This window comes from Equus asinus, chromosome 26 (genome assembly GCF_041296235.1).
Source record: "Equus asinus isolate D_3611 breed Donkey chromosome 26, EquAss-T2T_v2, whole genome shotgun sequence".
Taxonomy (NCBI): Eukaryota; Metazoa; Chordata; class Mammalia; order Perissodactyla; family Equidae; genus Equus; species Equus asinus.
This window is the reverse complement of record NC_091815.1, coordinates 41,899,457-41,922,743: the sequence shown is the minus strand read 5'-3', so window position 1 is coordinate 41,922,743 and position 23,287 is coordinate 41,899,457. Positions and strand designations below refer to the sequence as shown.

General features: G+C 42.1%; 1 protein-coding gene and 1 pseudogene across 1 annotated transcript in view; one reads left to right on the top strand and one right to left on the bottom strand.

The window, feature by feature from the left end:
- Window positions 1-12,730, top strand: part of LOC106846651 (zinc finger protein 17-like) — a 31,998-nt gene extending 19,268 nt beyond the window's left edge. The window contains exons 3-4 of the mRNA XM_044759184.2: window positions 9,141-9,343; window positions 12,503-12,730. Of these exons, the coding sequence (XP_044615119.2) occupies window positions 9,141-9,343; window positions 12,503-12,529 (230 nt within the window). The 3' untranslated portion in view covers window positions 12,530-12,730. The remainder of the gene's footprint in view (window positions 1-9,140; window positions 9,344-12,502) is intronic.
- Window positions 12,731-13,207: 477 nt separating this feature from the next.
- Window positions 13,208-13,418, bottom strand: LOC106846684 (phosphatidylinositol N-acetylglucosaminyltransferase subunit Y-like; annotated as a pseudogene).
- Window positions 13,419-23,287: the final 9,869 nt, after the last annotated feature.

Below are 23,287 nucleotides of genomic sequence, written 5' to 3'. Positions count from 1 at the left end.
CTTAGGCCCTCATAGATAGGAGCTTATTGCATTTTCTCTTATTTTACTTCCTCCTTTTTCCTTTTTATTCTACTGTATTTTATAACTACATTTCTTCTTAATTACAAAAGTAATATGTACATATTTTAAAATATTCAGGCTATACAGAAGTGCAAATCTTCCCACACATACCTCACTCATTATATTTCATTCTGAAAGGTCAGAGATAAGAGACAGCAGATCAGAATAATCTTGCTTCACTTTGGGGGATGTGCCACCAAACGCAATTATGTTTTCATGTTCTCACCAAACTCTGGTTTCTCATTCTTTTCACAGTGTTCCCTTCTGGGATGATACTCTGATTTATTGTGCTCCTTTCAGGGTCATTTTGTCTTGCTTCTATCAAGTTCAACCGATAGAGAGCTCTACTCTGGGTTATCTCTCACCTCCTTAAATACACCCCCCTCCCCCCGAGTTGTGCACTGAGTATCCTAGGAAATGTCCAGATAGATGGCCAAAACTTTTTTCTCTTTTATGGGCAGGAAAGAAATGTTTGTTTGGGAGAATTATTGGCATCTCTGCTAAAGTGAGGAATTTGAGATCTCTATCTTCTGGTCCATGGTCTCTGCATGCTCAGATTATATGACTGTCCTTTCATTATCCCAAAAGAAGATGATGATTCTCCTAAGGAACAGCCGTATCTGTCGTTCTGTAGTGATAGAAGCTCCCAAGTTTCTCTGGGTTTGAAATTGGTTTTCCTCTAAACCTCAGTACAACTGGGACATTTCCTACTACCACCTTATTAATTGAATTTGTCCTTCTTGGCTTTAGAAACCCTCTAATGTGCCCAGCCTTTGTACAGTGCTCTCAGTAACCTCGATGTTGTCCCCCAAGAGCTTTTATTTTCTCTCCTGCAAAGCCACTCCTAGAAATATTGTGTAGATGTGTGTGTGTGTGTGTGTGTGTGTGTGTTCTTAATCTTCTCTAGGCTTTGCCATTTTCTACATCTTGTTGGTATCCTATCTCTTTCTTCTGTACATCCCTTTTGTCTTTTCCACCTTCTCCTTAATCAAATCCTACCTTCAAGAAATGATCTGGAATTGCTCCATATTAAGGTGGAAGTAACAAATAGTCACTTAAAGTATTAATTCTTCCAAGAGTTTTTGCTCCTTAAGAGGGAAGAGAGCTAAGGAGTGGAATTATCAATATGGAATTTCAAACATAGATCTGGAGTTACAAAACTATGTTTGGTGAAGAGAGTTTTCCCATCGCCCTTGAAGTCACACCTCATATCTTCTAACTCTTACTTTGCCCACGAGCAAGGATTGCTCTTCTATAGTTTGCTTGTTTGTGTGCACTGATAGGAATTTGACTTGTGAGGAGGCACAGGGTGGGAGAAGCAAGCGTCTGGCCTGCTCTCTAATACTAAGGCATTTCAGATTGGAAAGTAATTAAAGTGTGAGTCAATGAACTTAAAATAAGGAAATGCAGCAGGCATCTAGGAAGAGGGATACCTTAAAACCCTATACAATACACTCCCACTTCCCAAGAGTGTTTTAGGAACAATTTAGTCATTGACTGAACAGTAACTGAGCTGAGTCAGGAGCCTAGGTGAGCACAGCGTGTGCAGATTTCTGGGTCCAGGCTGTAGCTTCTGTTTAGGGGCAGTAGGTATCTTTTCAGAGTGTCCTTTCGCTCTGTGGTGATTTTATTTTTTTTTTTTAACTTGTGTTTCTCAAGTTCAGGAATTAATAGAAATAATGACCCAAAGTTTTTTAAACATTTAACATCAACTGAAAATTCAGAGAACTTAGTTTTTTCAGCCACAGTTGCTTCAGTCTTAGGGTGGAAGGGCCACATATTGGGTGTGATTAGGCCATCTGAGGCAAAGTAACAGGTGACAGGAAAAGCAGTCAGCTCATGTGAGTTGCAACAGTACCTTGTGGGCTGGGTCCCAAGAGGGCCCTTCGTCCAAGGGAGATCACAAAGACGAAAGGAAGAGATTTGGTTCTCTGAGGCCTATTAATAACATTCCCAAATGGAACTGGGTAAGAATCTATCCAGATGGTACGGAGGGAGGAGTAGATGGAGGAGGGAAGCAGGATAGCTTTGGTCTTAATTAACTGAGGGAGCATTTAATGAGCACCTACTAGGGACCAGGCATTGTGCTCTGCTCTCGAGGCTCAAGATGACATAAAAAATAGTCACACTTACTGAGAAGTTCATAGTTTAGCAGAGTAGATAGACACAAACAATGAACTCATATAATGTAATAACTGCTGTCATAGAAATATATTCTTTATACCATGGGACCCAGAGGAATCAGTGATGAATTCTGCTGGGGTAGGAGGGTAATTATGCAATTTTGTGGAGAAGGTGACATTTGAAATGACCTTAAAGATGCATTAGGAGTTTGCTAGGCAGATAGTGGGGAAGGGCATGCCAATCTTTCCAGGTCAATAATAGGGAGTTTATACTACCATGCTGATGAGAGATAAGTATGCTTTTTGCCTCTTGGAGAAATATAAGGGAGAAGGGGGGGAAGTGGAAGGACTCTCGTTTGAACCAGTGACTCATCGATTAACATTGGGTCAACATGATGAAAAAGAGCTGAGCCAAATAGTGAAACTCTCTGTTCAAGATTCTGGTGATTTTGGTCTAAACAAAGTTGGAGAGTTGAAGGCATTTACTAGCTTCTGCCCTATCTTCCATACTCAGTAAATCTTTTACGTTAATCCCAAGGCCCATTGAATCCTGAAAAAGTTACCACTTCTTTCCCTATCACCTTCCATTCAATTGCTTCTATTGCAACCAGCTTGGCCCGGTTTGGTCAAGAACTTCTAGAGAGGCATAGTAATGAGTGAGTCCTTCTGTCAGAAGGCCATGGGATTGGATCCCAGTTCCCAGGGAAGGCCTGGGTCTTCCTAACTTGTTTTTAGTCCCAAAAGAAGTACTTACTTAAACTGAATAGAGGCAGGACTCTATCCAGCCTAAGCTCTTGTTCCTGGCCTGGTGCCCTCTTTGGAGTTCAGTTCAGAATCTCCTGCTTACTTCAGAGGTATAGTTGCCAAGGTAACCTGGCAAGTCGATTGACTTTATTTGCCTCAGTTTCCTCACTGTAAAATACAGAGAAACTGGATTAGAAGACCTCTAGTCTGCCTCTTATGTAGCAAAGTAACCTTATGGGGTTTGGGAGTAGGCTAGACTGCAGGGGCTATGTATCTGGAACTGTCTCTATTGATAAGTGACAGACTTCTGGAGGCTTTGTATGTAGTTGGCACAGGAACTCAAAGCTACAAGTGGAAGGGGGCCTGAGGAAGGGAGTCTGGCTCTAGATGGGATTGGCAGGCTAAGAAACCTTTCCTATTTATATTTTCCTGTGCTGCTGGGAGAGCCGCCCATATTAAAGAACTTGCCTCTTCATCCTCCTCCTTGCTCTTCCCAATGGGCTAATGCCATGGTCAAGCCTCAGTCCTCCCTAGTTAGTGGCCATTTGATGAGCCATTCTCGTGGAGCTCCACTTCTAAGAGGTTAAATCTGATTTCTTCCCTTCTGAACTGAAAAGGTTGAAGGGAAAAATAACCTCCTCCTACCTTAATTACCTCAGGTTTGAAGGTAATCATGACACCAACTTGACTGGCTGTGGTTTATTTTTTGCCTTTGAATGGATGATTTTCCCACAGTCAACTGTTAGCAAAAAAATCACCACCAGAATAGGGAAGAAATCAAATGACTCTTATACATATTATTTTGTTTGTGTACCCCTGATCTCTTGAGAGTCTAGTTATTGCATAAAAAGCGTGATACACTTATAAACATGTTGAAATTAAAGATTAAGGCACAGAGATGGGACAGGGAAGATAGGACATGTTCTTGAGGTGACACCTTGGCGTGGGAGGTAGTCTTTTCTAACCCAGTAGTTACTAATCTCTGACAATCCAAGGTTGCTTAGTAGCTAGAAAGTTTGCTGATCGTGTCTGGGCTCTGGCTTGACTTACCCTCTGTGGGGGTTAGTGACAACGGCTTTGCAACCTGATGTGTCTGTGACTGTTTCCTATCTTCACACTTCCCCAATTCCCAACTGTTTTCCCAGGCCTGGAGTGAGGTGTCTGCCCGTGAGAATTCGGTCCATTCTAACTCCCATGTTTTCGTGTTGTAGAGCAGTAACCTTGAGGCTTAGTGTTCTTCTGCCCCTTGGATCACATGCTTTGAAATAGACAAAAATGTGAGGGAGTAAGTGGAAGAATCTGGTAATTTTTCCTGTTGTTTCTTAGGACTATGATATATGTATGTCAGCTAAAGAAAACTTGATTAGCTTATCATTTGTAGGTTTTTTTTCCTCTTGTGTCATCTGTGTTCTGTTTTAAAGTGTAGGGTTATGATGGCCTATCCTTTTTTCCTATGAAACAATGCATATGAAGTACCACATAAATTTGTGAAAATAATTCATCCTCACAGATGCTGAGAAGCCCTAAGAGAAACAAATTTCTTAAATGTACCCAGAACTTTGAAATTGAAATCGAATTCTGCTCTTTGCTGCTTTCACGTGTCCCTGCCAGCAAGATCCTTGTAGAGAAGGAAGCTGAGGCTCAGAAAGGCAAAGGGAGTGAGGAGCTTAAGATCCCAGGGGATCAACTGGAAAAGCAGAGACTAAAACTCAGGATTGCCGACTCCAAAGCCCTTACCACTGCATGGACCGCCTCTGTCTACTTCGCCTTCCCACTTTCATAATTGCTCCATCGCTTTAGTGGCAGGGCTGGAGAATCCTCTGCCCCCTGGAGAGCTGTATTCAGCCCTCATCTTAATGTCACCTCGCAGTGCTTTAGTGGTAACCATAGCCTATAGGCTGGTCAGAGACTGGACTTCCTCCCATCCCTACTAACCCATTTTTCAGTGTCAGGCCTCTCCAAAGCAATATTTTTAAAACTTTTTTTGATCACAACTCATTAAAAAAACCATTTTACATCATAACTCAGTGTGTGTACATACACACACAAGTGAAACATTTTCACAAGATGATTCTTAATGCTTATTATTTGCAACACTTGATATTTTTTGTTCTATTTTAAAATATCCTTGTTATGATCCACCAAGTGATTTCAAGGTCACTACTGGCTTACAGCCCACAGTTTGAGAAACGCTGCTCTAACGGTTTGAGGAGGAAAAGAGCTAAAGAACTATGACTAGTGATTAAGAAGCTAATTAATACTGATTCTTAGAGTACTGGTTCCCAGAATTTTGGATTTCGTGGACCAATTAATTTAAATTTGGGGGCTTTTATTTTTCCATGTAAGGATATTTAGAAAGCTTACTACTGCCTATCAACACCATTATTTTTTAAAAAGCATTAAAAAAGTTATTTTAAAAACTTTAAAAATATACATTTCTTGTGAAAAAAGAAATAATTATATAGAATGAAAAAATATGAATCCTTTACATAGCGCCCTCCTCAATTCCACTCTCCTCCCAGGCACTGCTAACAGATAGGTGGATATCCTTCCATACCTTTTTCTATGCAGGGTTTTGTTTTGTTTTACAGAAATAGAATCTAATCGTGTTTTGCTCTATAACTTTTTGTTTTTTACACTTAACAATAGGTCTTAGAGGTTTTCTCATGCAATAGATATTTACCTTTGAGAGAAAATTGATACTAAGAAAGTGAGAAATTAGAAATCTTGTTATAAAGGATACTCTTTCAAACTGAATGAATTTAGCTTTAAGAAAAAAAATAAAGGGCCAGCCCCATGGCCGAGTGCTTAAATTTGTGTGCTCTGCTATGGCGGCCCAGGGTTTCACTGGTTTGGATCCTGGGCGCGGACATGACACCGCTCATCAGGCCACGTTGAGGCGGTGTCCCACATTGCCACAACTAGAAGGACCCACAACTAAAATATACAACTATGTACTGGGGGGATTTGGGGAGAAAAAGCAGAAAGAAAAAAAAACGAAAAAAGAATATTGGCAACAGTTGTTAGCTCAGGTGCCAATGTTTAAAACAAAAAAGAAAAAAGAAAAAATATACAGCAATTTCAAATCTCTGAGGTTTTCAAGCCAAGTGGGAAATGCAGAATTTTATGTAGAAACAATTCTCCAACACTTTAGTGAGGTACAATTTACATGTAATAAATAGCACATATTTAATCCATAAAGTTTGAAATATTCATGGCAAATATGTATATGTGTTTGTAGCGCATTCTCTTCCCACCCATCCCACAGAAACAGACACACGTGCACACGCACACATACACTGGTAAATTCATCATCAAGAACAAGATAATGAGTGTAACAATGTTTCCCAACATTACCTCCTGCCCCTAGAGAATCCCTCTCTCCCTGCCTTCCATGATCTTCCTTCCTTAGACAATCATTTATCTACTTTATTTCAGTATATATTAATTTTCCTTTTCTAGAATTTTATTTATTTATTTTTTGTGAGGAAGATAGGCCCCGAGCTAACATCTGTTGCCAATCCTCCTTTTTTTTCACTTGAGGAAGATTAGACCTGAGCTAACATCTGTGCCTATCTTCCTCTATTGTTTGTACGTGGGATGCTTCCACAGCATGGCTGATGAGCAGAGTAGGTCTGCAACCGGGATTAGAACCCACGAACCCTGTCTGCTGAAGCAGAGCATGCTGAACTTTAAACACTTGGCCACAGGGCTGGCCCTTAGAATTTTAAATAAATCAAATCTTTATTCCATTTTTGTGGTTTCTTTCTTACTGCATAATTATTTTGAGTTTTATCTTTGTTGTGTGTATAACTTATTCTTTTTATTGCTGAATAATCTATGTATGGATAGGACACAATGTTTTATCCATTTATCTCTTTCTTTAAATGTATGTTGTTTCCAGGTTTGGCTATTAGAGATAAAGCTACCAAAGATACTTATGTCAAGCCTTGATATGAAAACATGTTTCATTTTTTGAGTTAATATCTAGGAGTGTAATCCTAGGTCAGATGGTAAGTTAACATGTTTGTCTTTAAGAAACTGCCAAATGGGGGCCAGCCCACTGGTGCAGCGGTTAAGTGCGCATGTTCCACTTCGGCAGCCGGGGGTTCACCAGTTCGGATCCCGGGTACGGACATGGCACCGCTTGGCAAGCCATGCTGTGATGGGCGTCTCATATATAGAGTAGAGTAATATGGGCATGGATGTTAGCTCAGGGCCAGTCTTCCTCAGCAAAAAGAGGAGAGTTAGCAGCAGATGTTAGCTCAGGGCTAATCTTCCTCAAAAAAAGAAAAGAAAAGAAACTGCCACATGGTTCCAAAGTGGTTATACAATGTTATGTTCCAAACAGTAGTGTATAAGAATTTGGGTTTTCAAGGTCCTCACCAACACTTTGTGTAATCAGTCTTTATAATTCTAATGTGTGTTTTTTTGAATGTCCTTGAAAATAAATAAATAGAAGGAAGCGCAGTGCCTGGTAGGCTCCTTTGACTTCAAGAGGCACCTTTTCTGCAACAGGAATACTATACGTCCACTAGTGTTTGTGGAAGACAGGCCAGCTTGAGGGGTTCCTAGAGCAGGAAGAAGTTGGCACAGATCTGGGCTGTGGCACAAGCAGTCCTGCCACTGGGGCCGTATGGTTCAGCAGACTCCTTGGTGTGGATGGTGTCTGTGGTGGAGAAGGATGCAGTGTAGGGTGTTAGCAAGTCCCATCTGGGGAATCACAGTGCAGGCTGCTGAGGCTCTAGAGGAAGTCCATGCCATCTGCAGTACAGATTTATAAATCACTGTGAAACAACTTGTGTTGTGTCATTGTGCCCACATAATAACAGAAGACTGAAATACGGGGCATCATCTCCATGCATCCAGAACGATCCACTGTGAGGAGAGTTCTCTTGGACCATCCAAGTCATAAGGTCAGACGGGCACTGCTGAGTTCCATTGTACGGGAGAGATGTACAGGCAGGATCGAGCCAGATCAACTCCAGAGAACACAAGCAGGCTGCATGAGCAGGTAGGGGAGACCCCAGCACGATAGGAACAGCTCACTGCAGTGGGTATCCTGGGTGATCTGCACAGCCAGCTAAGGGGAGGAGAAAGCCTGAGCTTGGGTTCCGCTTGGGTCGCTTTGATTTGTGAGGGAAGTAGAAATTAGTGGAGGCTGCGTCACAGCTACAATCAGGATGTCCTAGAAAGACAGTGGAGAAGACAAACTTTCCCAATGGGTGGAGCTGTGAGCTGGTCATCCATTTTGTGTGGAATAATCAGTATCCCGAGGTGACAACATATGTAGATCCCAGGGCAGCAGCCGATGATCTGCCCTGGCAAGAAAGGAAGAGTCGAGAAGGTAGTTGATGAGGAGGTCTGGTGTACAGGCATGTGGATGCACTTATGGGAATGTGAACATATGGGAAGTGTTCTGTATGGTTTATTAAAACACCCCCCAAAACATTACCAGCCACCCTGGAACGGGTACCATCGCCACATGAGTGGTCTGGAACTCCAGCCCTGCTCTTGCCCCTGGGACCTTATACCGTCTGTTTCTTCTCCAAGGAACATCTTCCCCATATATCCTCACAAGTCACTCTCTCCCGCCCTCTAGTTGTGTGCTGCAATACCGTCTCCACAATGAGAACAACCCTGAGCCCTCTATTTCCTTGAAATCCTCCTGACCCCCCACGCTTGTCGTTTTCACTGCTGCTGTTTTATATTTGCACACGTGTCACCTTATAATTTACTATATTACATGTTTTCTTTGTGACTATTGGCTACTCCCTTCAGTTTGAATGAAGGCTGTATGAGGACACATTCTTTTGTTCCCTGATGTATGATATTGGTCTGGATGAGCCTCTGAGTCAGATGAGATGTTCAGTCAATGTTTGTTGAAGCTTTCCTTCCACATTCTTCCACATCGTTCTACTCTCACCTTGCCATTCCTTTCCCTCCAGGTTTGTTTTTCCTCAGAGTTGTGATGATTGAAAAGGATTCCCACCTTGAAGATACAAGAGTTTCATGCTAGTCAAGTTTCTAGCATAGCCATGGTCTCTACTTAATTTTCTCACATATTAGAACTCAGTGTCTCCTAGTCAACACATCTGTTCTCAGGATTCACGGATCCCTTTCTCCTCTAGCTATTGAGTCCTTCTCAATGGACATCCCAATTAATCTGTTTGAGTAACCCTCTGTAATTTGCTCTCCTCCCTTGTTTTCCAGAGAAACTCTCCACTCCCTCTGCAGACACTGCCGCCGTACTTCCCGGTGAAATGATAATCACTTCCCAGCAAGGAGATGAGCTGCTTGTGTCCCAAACCTTCATGTCAGGTTCAGGTGCCCACTTTCCACGCTTGCACAGATGCATCACTACAGCCACTGTCCTGGCAGCAGGTGTAGAGTTGGGAAGTAACCACTGTTACCAGGTAAATGTTATGTTCTTATGAAGGAATACATCACGTCTCAGAAAATTCAGTAAGAAATGTTACATAGAAAAAGAGTTATACTTTCTGAGGTCACAAATAGTGACATAGAATTGGAAGGGCCATATTGTAAAGGACCCAGAGGCATTGTCTCATCTTATGTGCTTGCCTTGGAACTGCCTAGTATGTCCTCTATGTTTCCTCTTATAACCTGTCTGGATTATTCTTCTTGTTGAGCAAACATACTAAACCTCACAATATCCATTCCATGAGCTTCACTCCATGTAGCATGAAGAGCAAGAAGACAGTGTATTTTATTTGCAATTTTTGTGTGGACATTTAATGTCTTTATAGCTATTGTTGGATATAAATGTCTGAAAAATAGGAAGGAAGCAAGCTCTTTTTCTCAGCACAGTTAGAATGTTACTAAGGTTCTTGATGTAGTCATAGATGTTGTAATCCTTCTAGAATTGCCTCAGTGTCTTCCTCAGTTGCAGCAATAGCCTGGGCTAAGGGTCTTCCTTGGGTAGTAGGCCTTAAAGGAAGCTGTAACTCCTTGATCCATTAGTTGGACCAAAGAGGTGGTGTTTGGAGGGGGAAACACCACTTTGGTATTGGGATGAAGATCACCAGTAAAAGGAGGATGTCTGGGACCATAATCCACAACACACAAAATATTGAAAGGTCTGTCATTCTCAAAACAGTACTTCTCAATTTCGCTGGCATAACAACTGAGGAGGGCATCATGGAAGAGGAGCTGGGTCATCCATGACTTCTCATGGCTCCTGTCATTCACTGGCAGTGTGCACTTATTGACAGGCTTGAAGGCCCTGGGGTTCTCACTGTACAAAGGGTTTCAATCTGTACCCTGCAACATTGCCCCCAAGGTGTGACTGTTATCCTGTCCTTAAAAGTCTTGAAACCTGGCATTGACTCGGCCTTCTTATGCGTTAAATTCCTTTCAGGCATCCATTCCCAGAATAGAGAGGTTTCATCCATGTTGAATATTTGCTCTGGCAAGTAATTTTCCTCCACAATCAGCTTATCTGGGGTTTCCAAAAGTTCTTCAGCTGCCTTCACATCAGCACTCACAGACTCACTGTGCACTTTCACATTATGTAATGAATAACAATTCTGGAATCATTTAAACCACCCAGAGGTAGCAGTAAAGTCAACATTATAGTCGAGTCGAGCCTTTTCTTTCAACATCGCAAAAAACTTACTGCTTTGGCCGTGATCGTCATGGTGCTAAGAGAGAGATGCTTCTATGTCTGATCTTCAATCCAGGTCATTAGAAGTTTCTCCATGTCTCATGTAGGTCCTTCTTGAATTTTTGTTAGTCTTATCGCCTTCAATGAAGCAGATCCCTTAACACATTCTATCACTTTGTTCTTGTTCTTCAAGATTGTAGCTATAGTGGAATGGGAGATGTCTGACTAGTGAGCAATAACCATCATTGATTTCCCACCCTTGTGGTCCTTAATCAGTTTTAATTTGGTTTCCAGGTCAGTCATCTGATGTGGCCTCTTACTGGCAGCATTAGCATTGAATTTTGTTTGCGTAGGGGCCATGATGAACAAATTGACATGAGATTAAATGGAGCACAGGAGAAAAGGATGCAATTAAGAGACTCAGTAAACATGAGATGTATGAGGCCACTGTTGGCAAAACCTGGCATAATGTTTTACAGTTAAATTTTTTTTTTTGTAAGTGGAAAGAGTATCCTCTAAAATAACAATAAAAAGTACAGTATAGTAGAACCAGCCCTGATGGCCTAGCAGTTTTAACTTTGGGTATGCTCTGCTCTGGCGGCCAAGGTTTGGTTCCTGGGTGAAGAACGATACCACTCATCTGTCAGGAGCCATGCTGTGGTGGTGGCTCACATAGAAGAACCAGAAGAACTGACAACTATACACAGCTATGTGCTGGGGCTTTGGAGGTGGGGAAGAAGGAAGAAGGATGAGGATTGGCAACAGATGTTAGCTTAGGGCAAATCTTCCCCTGCAAAAAAAAAAAGTACAATATAGTACAGTCATACACCCCATAATGATGTTTCGGTCAAGGACGGACCACGTATATGACAGTGGTCCCATAAGATTAGTACCATATAGCCTAGATGTGTAGTAGGCCATACCCTCTAGGTTTGCTTAAGGACACTGTGATGTTTGCACAACGATGAAATTACCTTACGTTGCATTTCTCAGAATGTATCCCCTTCTCCAGGCAAAGCATGACTGTGAATAAACACATAAACCAGTAACATAGTTGTTTATTGTCATTATCAATTATTATGCACCATACATAGTTATATGTGCTATGGTTCTATGCAACTGGCAGCTCAGAAGGTTTGTTTACACCCTGATTACCCCAAACGTGAGTAATTCATTACGCTACAACATTACAATGGTTACAGTGTTGCTAGGCAATAGGAATTTTTCAGTTCCTATATAAGTCTTATATGTGACCACTATCCTATATGTGGTGGGTCGTTTACTGAAATGTCATTATGCGGCACATGACTGTAGTTTGCATCTATCTTCCCACTCTCTCCTGGCTTGTAAGTTTTCTGCTGAGAAATAAACTGATATCCTTGCAGGATTCGCTTGTATAACATGAGTTTGTTTTCGCTAGCTGTTGTCAAAATGTTCTCTTTGTAAATGCTTTTCAACAGGTTTATTAGAAAGTGTCTCAGTGACGTTCTCTTTGGATTGAATCTGTATGGCACCTATGAGCATCATGTAGCTGGATGTCCACTTCTCTCCATAGCTTTGGGAAGTTTTCACCATTACTTCTTTAAATAAGCTTTTTATCCTTTATTTCTCTCTTTATCTAGGGCTCCCATAATTTGAATAATGTTTTGCCTCCTGTTCCATAATCCATGTAGGCTTTCTTCTCTGTTTTTCTTTTTTTTTTTCTTTTTTCTCCCCTCATTGGAAAATTTAAAGACCTGTCTTCCAGTTACAGCTTCTTTCTTTTGCTTGATCAAGTTGGATGCTGAGGCTCTCCATTACGTTTTTCATTTCATTCATTGTATTATTTAGCCACAGAATTTCTGTATCATTCTTTTTTTAAATGGTAGAACGTTGGCATATTATTATTCATATAAGCATTTAATGCCAGAGAAATGAAGGTAAATTACAAACAGAATTTTTGTGTGTACAGGAGCCGACCCCGTGTCCAAGTGATTAAGTTCATGGGCTCCGCTGCGGCGCGCCAGGGTTTCACCAGTTCGGATCCTGGGCACGGACATGGCACCACTCGTCAGGCCACGTTGAGGCGGTGCCCCACATGCCACAACTAGAAGGACCTGCAACTAAGATATACAACTATGTGCCGGGGGGATTTGGGGAAATAAAGCAGAAAAAAAGAAAAGAATTTTTGTGTGTACATGAAATTTCCATTGTAGAGTACAGTTTTATATCACAGTAGTTCAAATGCATTTCTCTACAGGTATTTCCACATAGCTCCTTTGGAATGATTTCCATCATACCTAACATGTATTTACCAAGGACCTGGAATCTAAACAAACAAACGAAATTTCATATGACTCACTTTTAGATAAATGCGTTAAAAAATAAAGTCATCAGATGATTGAGACTGTTAATTTCCAACAGACACTTTGTGGAAATGTTCCTTCTGATACAACAGTTATAAGTTTGAACCATCAAAAAATAAGGGCAGAACATGAGTAAAAGAAAATAAACTTTGCCCCTTAAGCATCCCATAGTCCTAATGCTTTGACCAAAGCAATGCAAGGCATTTTTTCCTGCAAACTAAATGGGTCTCCAATATTTCCATCTAGTTGAGATTCAGAGATAGAAACCTAAGGACGTATAATCGTATATATGCCATCTTGCCCTGGTTGCTTTAGTTATGCCTGAAGAGTTTTACCCATACAAGCCCGAAGGTGGAAGGACAGGTAAACTGATCTGGTAATTGACAAGAGCTGACTGTAAAAGCACAAGCTAGTTGAGTTAGTGCAGCCCTGTGGGAAGTTTTCTCACACACACAATAAGTAGAACTGTCCTGCTCAAAAGACCAGTGCAAGGACAGTCAATTTAGAAAGAGACAGAAACATTCTTCTCGCCCACATGTTACCTGCCACACGACTTCTTAAAAGGTAGATAGTATTAAGAGGATTTATTTGTTGTGAGTGTGTGTGTGTGTGTATGTGTAATGATCTAGTACTGTTCCATTTCTTCTTCTGCTTTTGACATGTCTTCCTAGTTCCCTGTGGTATCAAATTAGAATTAGGAATGCCGTCAGTAATGGATAGGCTATTCCCAACTATTCACTAATCAATTCACTTGTCAGTTCTTCATATCTGAGCACCTTCTTGGAGAGTGCCCATACCAAGAACTGCAGTAGCACCTATTGAAGGTGTGGGGGTGATTATTCTTCCTTGTTGCTCCTCTGTGTCCATGACCTCAATGGGTGCAGGCTGTATGGGTGAGGGCAGATGAAGGTGCGCCTTCCACCTGCAGCTGGTGGCAAGCCCCCTGCTTGCTCCACTCAGCCTGGCCTGGCACCAGTGACTGCGCCTCACCATGCCCTTGGCCTGCTGCTGTTCTGTTCCTCTTTATGGTTTCTGTTTTTGTTGAAAAACTTGCTTTGTTTTTGTATTGTTTACCTAGTTTGTTGAATTGCCTGTTTTCTTGTAGCTCACTGGCTTGGTTAAAAGAGTGATTTTGAATTCTTTGTCTGGCTGTTTGTAGAACTCCATTTCTTTGAGGTTGTTTCTGATAATTGATCATGTTCCTTACTGTCATGTTTCCCTGATGTTTTTATGTTTCTAGTTGCCTTATGTTGATGTCTGCTCATTTGATGGTGTGGTCGCCACCAGTATAGTCTCCATGCAGTTCCATGACCTGAGAATGGTGTCCATGAAGACAGCAGGCATCCTCCTTACACAAGGCTGTGGGCGTCTACAGCAGTGGAGAAGGCTGCTGAGGATCTCAGGATCTTGTTTTCTCCCATGGAGGACATAGTGGCCAAGTAGATCCCTCTTGGTGCCGAGTCCACCTCTCAGGCACCGTGTTGGTGGTGGCAGCACTGGTGTCTGATGAATGGGCACCAGTGGAGCAGATACAAAGCTGGGGTCTGGTGTGTTGGCACTTGAGAAATTTCAGCGGTTCTGGGATCTGGGACTTTGGACAGACATCAGCAGTTTTGGCTTTGGTTTGTAAGATGGGAGCTACACACTAAGCAACCCTGGAGGCTGTGTCCATGGAAACACAGTGGCTCTGGAGAGCTGGATAGTCTACAGCAAGGGTGTCTCCTGTGCCTGAGATGCAGGTGTACATGGTGCAGCTGTGGAGTCAGGGTCTGGAATGTGGACACACATGGTGCAGGCACAGCTCTGGGGTCCAGGATGTGCACAGGGTTGGGGGTGGGTGGCAGCCCTCGTCCTGGAGCGGCACAACAGTGGCTCCTTCTCGAGGTTGCAGTACCTTCATAAGAGGCGTCAGCCATGGTGATGGATGTTGGTTAACTCATTGGCGAAAGGCACCAGTGTCCTCTGTGGGGCAGGCAGCTGGGGTCTTCTGCCAAGCAGGCCACCGGGGACTGCAATGGCACCCAGCCTGTGGCTGGTAGAGGGAGCCCCTGCACTTTTTATTTCCTACCTGTCCAGGTGTCTCTGCTAAGACAGTCTCTGCCCCGATCCTTCCTGTGCACTCATTCTCTTCTTATGCTCCACTGTGTTGTAGTTGGTTCTTCACTGGACTCTTTATCCCTCCAAGGCTGATTTCATTTGTGGTCAACTGTTTTTTTCTGTGTTGGTGGTGAAGAGTGGTGTCTTCTATTCCACCATCCTGCTGAGGTCTCACCTGGATCTCTTTTCTGTGGTCTGCTGTGGGCTGAGTTGCTCTGGGACAGTGTGAGCCATTCACCTCTCCTGTCATTCTCTTAGGATTTGTATCCTCACGTCCCATGTAGTTGCCCAGCTGAGGTTTAGAAGGAAGACTTCTCTGTGCGTCGCAGGATGGACATGACTCCAGCCTTGTCAGGGTGGGCTCAGAGGGGATCTGGTCCTGGTGAGTGAGTGACAGCTGGGGAGGGTGTCACGTCAGGCTTGTGTTCAGATCATAGCAGGAGCCTGTCCTGTTCAACCAGAGTTTTGGTGCCATTGCCAGTGGCCACACCCCATTTCTACCTTTCCTTTCCCACATTGACACTTTGCCGACTTCTCAGTTCTACTGCTTGTCATTTCCTGTGTGACTTCATCCCAGGGATAATCCACCTCTCTGGACTCCGCATCTGACTCGTTTCTCTCACTAGTCTTTCTGGGTGCTCGCCCCGTGGCTCACACATGTCATGTGGTGAGGTGTGACCATGTCCTTAGATTGACCTTGATCAACAGCTAATCTGTTTTGATTGGATTGTCATGGACTTGGCCGCACCTTCCACTAAGCCTCACATCAGCAGCAGCAAAGGTCCTGCAGGAAGCTGTGGGCAGAGAACAAGGTGTAGACCCTGCCTCTCTCTCTTGTATCTCACCTTATTTTTGTATCTTTCTCTTGCTGAGTTCTCCACCATTCTTCAAAATAGGGGCCCTGTAATACACAGAAGCTTCAAACGGATTCCAGCTCTGTTGTCTTGAAAAGCATCTGCTGGATTCTTTGTTAGATGCACATTTGTGATGGGGTTGCCCCTCCCTGTAGTCAGTGTGTACTTCACCAGAGTTCCTTTGTGTTCAGGTTGTTGTTGTGGAGCAGAGGATGTGGAGACTCCCTTTGAACAGAGCGTTTCTGTAGGGATTTCACAGTCCAGGATAGCTCCACTTTGCCAGAAGACTCATCCCTGTGAGATATGTGGTCTGGTGTTGAAAGACATTTTGCATTTGGCTAAGCACAAGGGAACACAACACAGCCAGAAACTGTTGAGGTGTGGTTCCTGTGTGAAATTGTTCTATCTCACTGCACTGTTTAACCACCACCAGGAGCAGCACATACGGGAGAAGCAGTGTGGATAGGGCCTTAAGAGTTGCGGATTCCATGTGTCAGGGAAACCCTTTCCCTGGGGGGAGGTTTGGAAGGCCACTCACACCAGGGAGAAGCCCCATAATATCACCCAGTGCAAAGCAACTCTGCGAAACAGAAAAAGTCGTTACACCTGGGAAGAAAGCCTTCAGCCCCAAACGCACACTTGTTCAGGACCAAGGTGTCCACACTGAAAGACGGTGTTTTACATGCCATGAATGTGGGAAGACACTCGGGTCCAAATCCTCATCTGTTGTGCACCAGAATGCCCACACTGGAGAAAGGCTTCATGTGTGTGGTGAATGTGGCAGATTTCTTTAGGGGAAACTTAACCTTCAGTCAACATTGAAAACTTCATACTGGGGCAAGGCAGTACAAGTGCAGCAAATGTGGCCAATCCCTAAGCCACAAATCTGTCCTCATTCATGTCTGGAGAAGTCAAACTGAAGAAAATTCTTACACGTACAGTGAATGTATGAAATCTTTTAGCCATAGCTCAATTCTCATTCACCACTGGAGAGTTCAAACTGAAGAAATGCCTTATAAATGTAGTGACTGTGCTAAATCTTTTACCTCTAGATCTGCTTTCAGTTATAATTTGGTAGCTTACATTGAAAAAAGACTTTATGACTGGGTTGAATGCGGGAAATCCTTTACTGAAAGCTGCAGACGCATTACACACTGGAGAGTTCATACTGGGGAAAGGCCCTATGAATGCAGCAAATGTGGCAAAGCATTTTGACAAAGTTCTTCACACCTTCCACATCAGAGAGTTCACCCTGGAGAAAAGCCTTATGAGTGTGGGTATTGTGACAAATCCTTTGGGCAAAAGCCCAACCTCATTCAACTTTGGAGCATTAACAGTACAGAATAACCTTATGATTCTGGCATATTTGGGAAATCTTTTAAGCAAAAGCCTGACCTCGTTCAACAGCAGAGTTCACACCAGACAAAGGCCATATGAATGCAACGAATGTGGGAAATCATTTAGCCAAAGCCCTGTGTTCTGTTGACATCAAAGACTTCACACTGGATCAAGGCCTTTTGAGTGCAGTGAATGTGAGAAATCTTTTAGCCAAAGGTCCAACCTCATTCAATGTCAGAGAGTTCACACTGTTTCAAGGCCTTATGAGTGCAGTGAATGCAGAAAATCCTTTGTTGATTACTCCAACTTTATTAAATACAAGAGAGTTCACACTGGAAAAAGTGATTTGTGGAAATCACTTTCCACAAATGTGGAAAAGGATTTGTCCAAAGTTCTATACTCTGTCAACATCAGAGGGTTTACACTGGATAAAGGCTTTATAAGTGAAGCAAATGTGGAAAATTCTTTAGCTAAAGCTCTGCGTTCCTTCAACATCAATAGTTCACACTACATCAAGGCCTTAGGAGTAGAGTGAGCATAGGAAATGATTCGCTAAAAGCTTCAGTGTAATGAAACACAGGAGCATTCACACTGCAAGAAGTCATTATGGTGTAGCAAATGTGGACAATCTTTTACCTACAAGTCTAGTTTCCCCAAACACTAGAATGCTCACGTTGTATAATGGCCTTATGAGTGTGAAATCAGGAAAACCTTTAGCCCAAACTAGCCTCATTACACACTGGAGAATTCACTGGGGAAAGCTCTTATAAGTGCAGTGAATGTGAGAAGGCCTTCAGGCTTTTCTCATTGGATACTACAAAGTTCACATCAGAAAAACAACAGATGTGCAGGGAATGTGTCATTTCTTCTTCGGTATAACAACGCTGGGGAGATCCCTCTTGAGGGTGCTGCTTGCCTGTATTGAACTTCATACCCCTGATAAATCACGTGAATTCCAGGAATATGGGAGCTGCACTGTACTTTTTAATTTGCCCAGGACCCTTGCCAGACTTATGTCACTGCCAATTCCATAGCAAGAGCCGTTTCACCTCTATCATTTCACAGGTGCTCACAGTGCACATCATTGACACACTCTCATGTTTCCAGGAGAGCAAACTTTGACATTCTCTCATTTTCAGGAGGGATTTGTATAGAGGCTGAGCACTCATTCCTTTCCAATTAATTTATCTGATGAGCTACATCACTGACCTGACCAATTTTTGGCCCAGAAGACTCTGCTGGTGACTTGAAAACACGGTTCACCTTTTGCGTGGATATTGTTGGTCTCTCATGACTCTTGTGATAGATTTTCCTGTGGCTTCAAGTCTCCAGTCCAGGAGTAGCCTGCCTCCCATTGCTTTGCTTTGTGTGAAAATGAAGGCCTTATTGTTTAAGCAACCTTTTTCTTGGGGGTTCTATTCACTGTATGTAGTGGTTTGAAAACAGCTGGGTTCTGCTAACAGGAAGGGGTGAACAGGTTTGGTTGGGATCCCAATCTGTGTGTGTCTCAGAGGGGACAGTATGATGGCAGATATGCCTTTCTCTCCAGTTTTGCCCGAGTTTGCCTTGCTGCCCAAGACCTCCAAGGAAAGAGTGCAGGGATTTGTGGACCTAATTGTAGCCTAGATGCCGTGGTATTTTGTGGTTCAGAGGTCAGTCTGTGGAGGGGCAGCTGAGATAACCTTTGGTGCTTGTGAGAGCAACATGAAATTGTTCTGTTCACAGCGGATGTTGCATTGTGCTCAGCGCTGCTGAGGGCAGTCTGTTCCCAGGTCCTGCAGCGGAGCCATGTGCTCTGATGTCACGAATTCCCCAGAGTGGCGTCATGGGTTATGGGATTGTGTGGGCAGGGGAATTGTACTTGTTACAGAAACACTGGATTTATAGGGAGGGGAAGAGACTGCCCCAAACTAGTTAGGATGTGCCACTTTTAAAGGGGCATCCAGAAGGTTCCAGTCACTATGACTGTGAAGGATGAGCAGGCTCAAAAATTCTCATGGCTTCTAGAAGTGAATATCTTGTGTAGCTGAGGTCATGGTGAGAGGAAAGCATGTAAATGCTTTGTGCATTCCTATAGTCTCTCTGGCCTGTTCACCTCAAGGCTGTTGCTGTGGCAGAAATTGAGACGAGAGAGGCCAGCTCTGTGGCCTTTGTGCCTCAGACTGCACTGCTGTTGAATCCGATGGAACCGGCCTCATAGTTCTCCAGTATTTGCTCCACTGAGGCAGGGCGTCCCTCCCAGGGCATGGGGAAGGAGACGGTGGAGTCAATGTAGGTTTGCCAGACTGACATTCCAAAGTTGTAGGAAATCCATATTTTTATTTTAACCATATTTTTAGAGCTCTAATAAGGTATAAATGACATGCAATAAGCTGCTTATATTTAAACTGTACAATGTGGTAAGTTTTGACACTCATGTAAAATGCATAAAACCACTATCACCGTGGTGATGAATGAAGCTCTTCATTATCATCTTCTTTACCCCAAGTCCTTTAAAGTCTGTCTCTCTCTCCTCTCTCTGCCCTCCAGGTAACTACTGATTTATTTTCTTTTAGAAAAGATTAGTTTGCATTTTATGGAATTTTATAGGATTCTTCTCATAAAGTGTTTACTCTCTTTTTTCACCAAGTAGCCTCGTTTGGCTTCTTCGTTTTGCGATTCATCAATGGCGCTCATGAGAATAGTCCATTCTTTTTATATTGCTGGGAAGTACGATGTTTTGTGCATGTAGCACTCTCTCTTTATTCTTTTGTCTGCGTGTGCATATTTGAGCTGTTTCCAGTTTTTGACTGTTGCAGATAAAACCTCTAAGATACTTGAAAACAGTTCCTCATATCTGTATGTTTCATTGATCTTGTGTTAATTTCTTGGGGTGCAATGCCTGAGTCACAGGGTAGGTGAGTAGATACCTTTTTAAGAAATGCCACACTGTGACCTAACATGGTTGTCCCCTTTTGTCTTCCTGCCAGCAGTGAATGAGACTTCCAGTTCTTCCATCTCTTTGCAAGTAGTGGATATGTTTGCTTTTAAAAAATTTTGAGCCTTTTAGACAATGTGTAACCAGTTAAAACACTGTGGTTTTAGTTGAATTTCCCTGATGTTGAACATTTTTTCACTTGTTTATTTGCCACTTGTATGTCTTCTTTTTAAATCTTTTTTTCTTACTTTTTATTAAGATTATGATAGTTTATGACCTTGTGAAATTTTATCGTACATTATTGTTTGTCACTCGTGTGGTAGGTGCACCACTTTACCCTTTGTGCCCACCCCCTCACCCCCCTTTCCCCTGGTATCCACTAATCTGTTCTCTTGGTCTACATGTTTAACTTCCACCTATGAGTGGAGTCATACAGAGATTGTCTTTCTCTATCTGGCTTATTTCACTTAACATAATACCCTCAAGGTCCATCCATGTTGTTGTGAATGGGACAATTTTATCCTTTTTATGGCTGAGTAGTATTCCATTGTATATATATACACCATATCTTCTTTATCCAATCATCCATTGATGGGCACTTAGGTTGCTTCCACATCTTGGCTATTGTAAATAATGCTGCAATGAACATACGGGTGCATGGGACTTTTGGAATTGCTGATTTCAAGTTCTTTGGATAGATACCCAGTAGTGGGATGTTGGGTCATGTGGTATTTTTATTTTTAATTTTTTGAGAAATCTCTATACTGTTTTCCATAGTGACTGCACCAGTTTGCATTCCCACCAGCAGTGTATGAGGGTCCCTTTTTTTCCACAACCTCTCCAACATTTGTCACTTTTTGTTTTGGTTATTTTTGCCATTCTAATTGGTGTAAGGTGATATCTTAGTGTAGTTTTGATTTGCATTTCCCTGATGATTAATGATGATGAGCATCTTTTCATGTGCCTATTGGCCATCTGTATATCTTCTTTGGAGAAATGCCTGTTCATGTCCCCTGACCATTTTTTGATCGGGTTGTTTAATTTTTTGTTGTTGAGTTTTGTGAGTTCTTTATATAGTACAGAGGTTAACCCTTTGTCAGATATATGACTTGCAAATATTTTTTCCCAATTGATGGGTAGTTTTTTTGTTTCAATCCTGGTTTCTCTTGCCTTGAAGAAGCTCTTTAGTCTGAAGAAGTCCCATTTGTTTATTCTTTCTATTGTTTCCCTCGTCTGAGAAGACATGGTGTCTGAAAAGATCCTTTTGATGCTGATGTCAAAGAGCGTACTGCCTACGTTTTCTTCTAGAAGGCTTATGGTTTCAGGTCTTACCTTTAGGTCTTTGATCCATTTTGTGTTTATTTTGGTGAATGGTGAAAAAGAATGGTCAATTTTCACTCTTTTACATATGGCTGTCCAGTTTTCCCAGCACCATTTGTTGAAAAGACTTTCTTTTCTCCATTGTATGTCCTCAGCTCCTTTGTCGAAGATGAGCTGTCCATAGATGTGTGGTTTTATTTCTGGGCTTTCAATTCTGTTCCATTGATCTGTGCACCTGTTTTTGCACCAGTACCATGCTGTTTTGATTACTGTAGCTTTGTAGTATGTTTTGAAGTCAGGGATTGTGATGCCTCCAGCTGTGTTCTTTTTTCTCAGGATTGCTTTAGCAATTTGGGGTCTTTTGTTGCCCCATATGAATTTTAGGATTCTTTGTTCTATTTCTGTAAAGAATGTCCTTGGGATTCTGATTGGGATAGCATTGAATCTGTAGATTGCTTTAGGTAGAATGGACATTTTAACTATGTTTATTCTTCCAATCCATGTACATGGAATGTCTTTCCATCTCCTTATGTCGTCATCCAATTCTCTCAGAAAGACCTTGTAATGTTCATTGTATAGGTCTTTCACTTCCTTAGTTAAATCTACCCCGAGGTATTTTATTCTTTTTGTATAAATTGTGAATGGTATCGTGTTCTTGAGTTCTTTTTCTGTTAGCTCATTATTAGAATATAGAAATGCTACTGATTTATGCAAATTGATTTTATACCCTGCAACTTTGCTGTAGTTGTTGATTACTTCTAAGAGTTTTCCAATGGATTCTTTGGGGTTTTCTATATATAAGATCATGTCGTCCCTCCAACCTTTTTAAATGCATCCTTCACAACATGTAAAAATACAGATGCAATGATATATGCTATGTTTTGTTGTGACTATTTTCAATATACAGAAAAATGAAAAAGAGCAGCATGAAGCCACATGTACCCTTCCCCAATCTTCTGTCATTATCTATCATTTCATAGCTGTTCTTGTTTCATCTCTCACCATGTACAGGAGTGGAATATATTACTTATAATTCCAAACATTGTATCATTTAATGCATAATCTTTCCAGAATGCATGTTTGAAATGAGAGGTGTCTTCATACGCCCAATAACTATTACACAAAACAAAAATATTTTAAAATATGGCAATTATCTTATCCATGCTCCATTTTCTCTTTTGTCTCACAGATAAGTTTGCTTCTTTTTTTTTTTTTTTGAGGAAGATTAGCCCTGAGCTAACACCTGCTGCCAATCCTCCTCTTTTTGCTGAGGAAGACTGGGCCTGAGCTAACATCCGTGTCCATCTTCCTCTACTTTCTATGTGGGACGCCTACAACAGCATGGCTTGCCAAGAGGTGCCATGTCCACACTTGGGATCTGAACCAGCAAACCCCGGGCCGCTGCAGAACATGCAAACTTAACCGCTGTGCCACTGGGCTGGCCCCCAAGTTTGCTTCTTAAGTCAGATGAATTTTAGTCAGGATCCTAAGTGTATCCTGACGGCTTTCGGGAGCTGTGTCTCATAAATCTCTTAACCTATAGTATCACTTACCTTTTTTATTCTTTTTATTTATCTGTTGAAGTTGCTGAGTGATTTGTTCATTAGAATTTGTCACATCTAGATGTGACTTCTTGAATCCAATATGGTTTAACTGATCACCCTCCTCCATAATCCTGTTCACTAGATATTGATGAAATGGGTGAGGAGGTTTAACCTCATCAGACAGGTGGGTGGTGAAGACTTTGGGGAAATAAGAACAAAATCTTTTCCCAATCTAGAAACCCTCTCCACAATGATAGTAGAGACAAAACAGGTTTATTATTAAATAAACATGAAATCAGAGTTTGATGCACATCACAATCT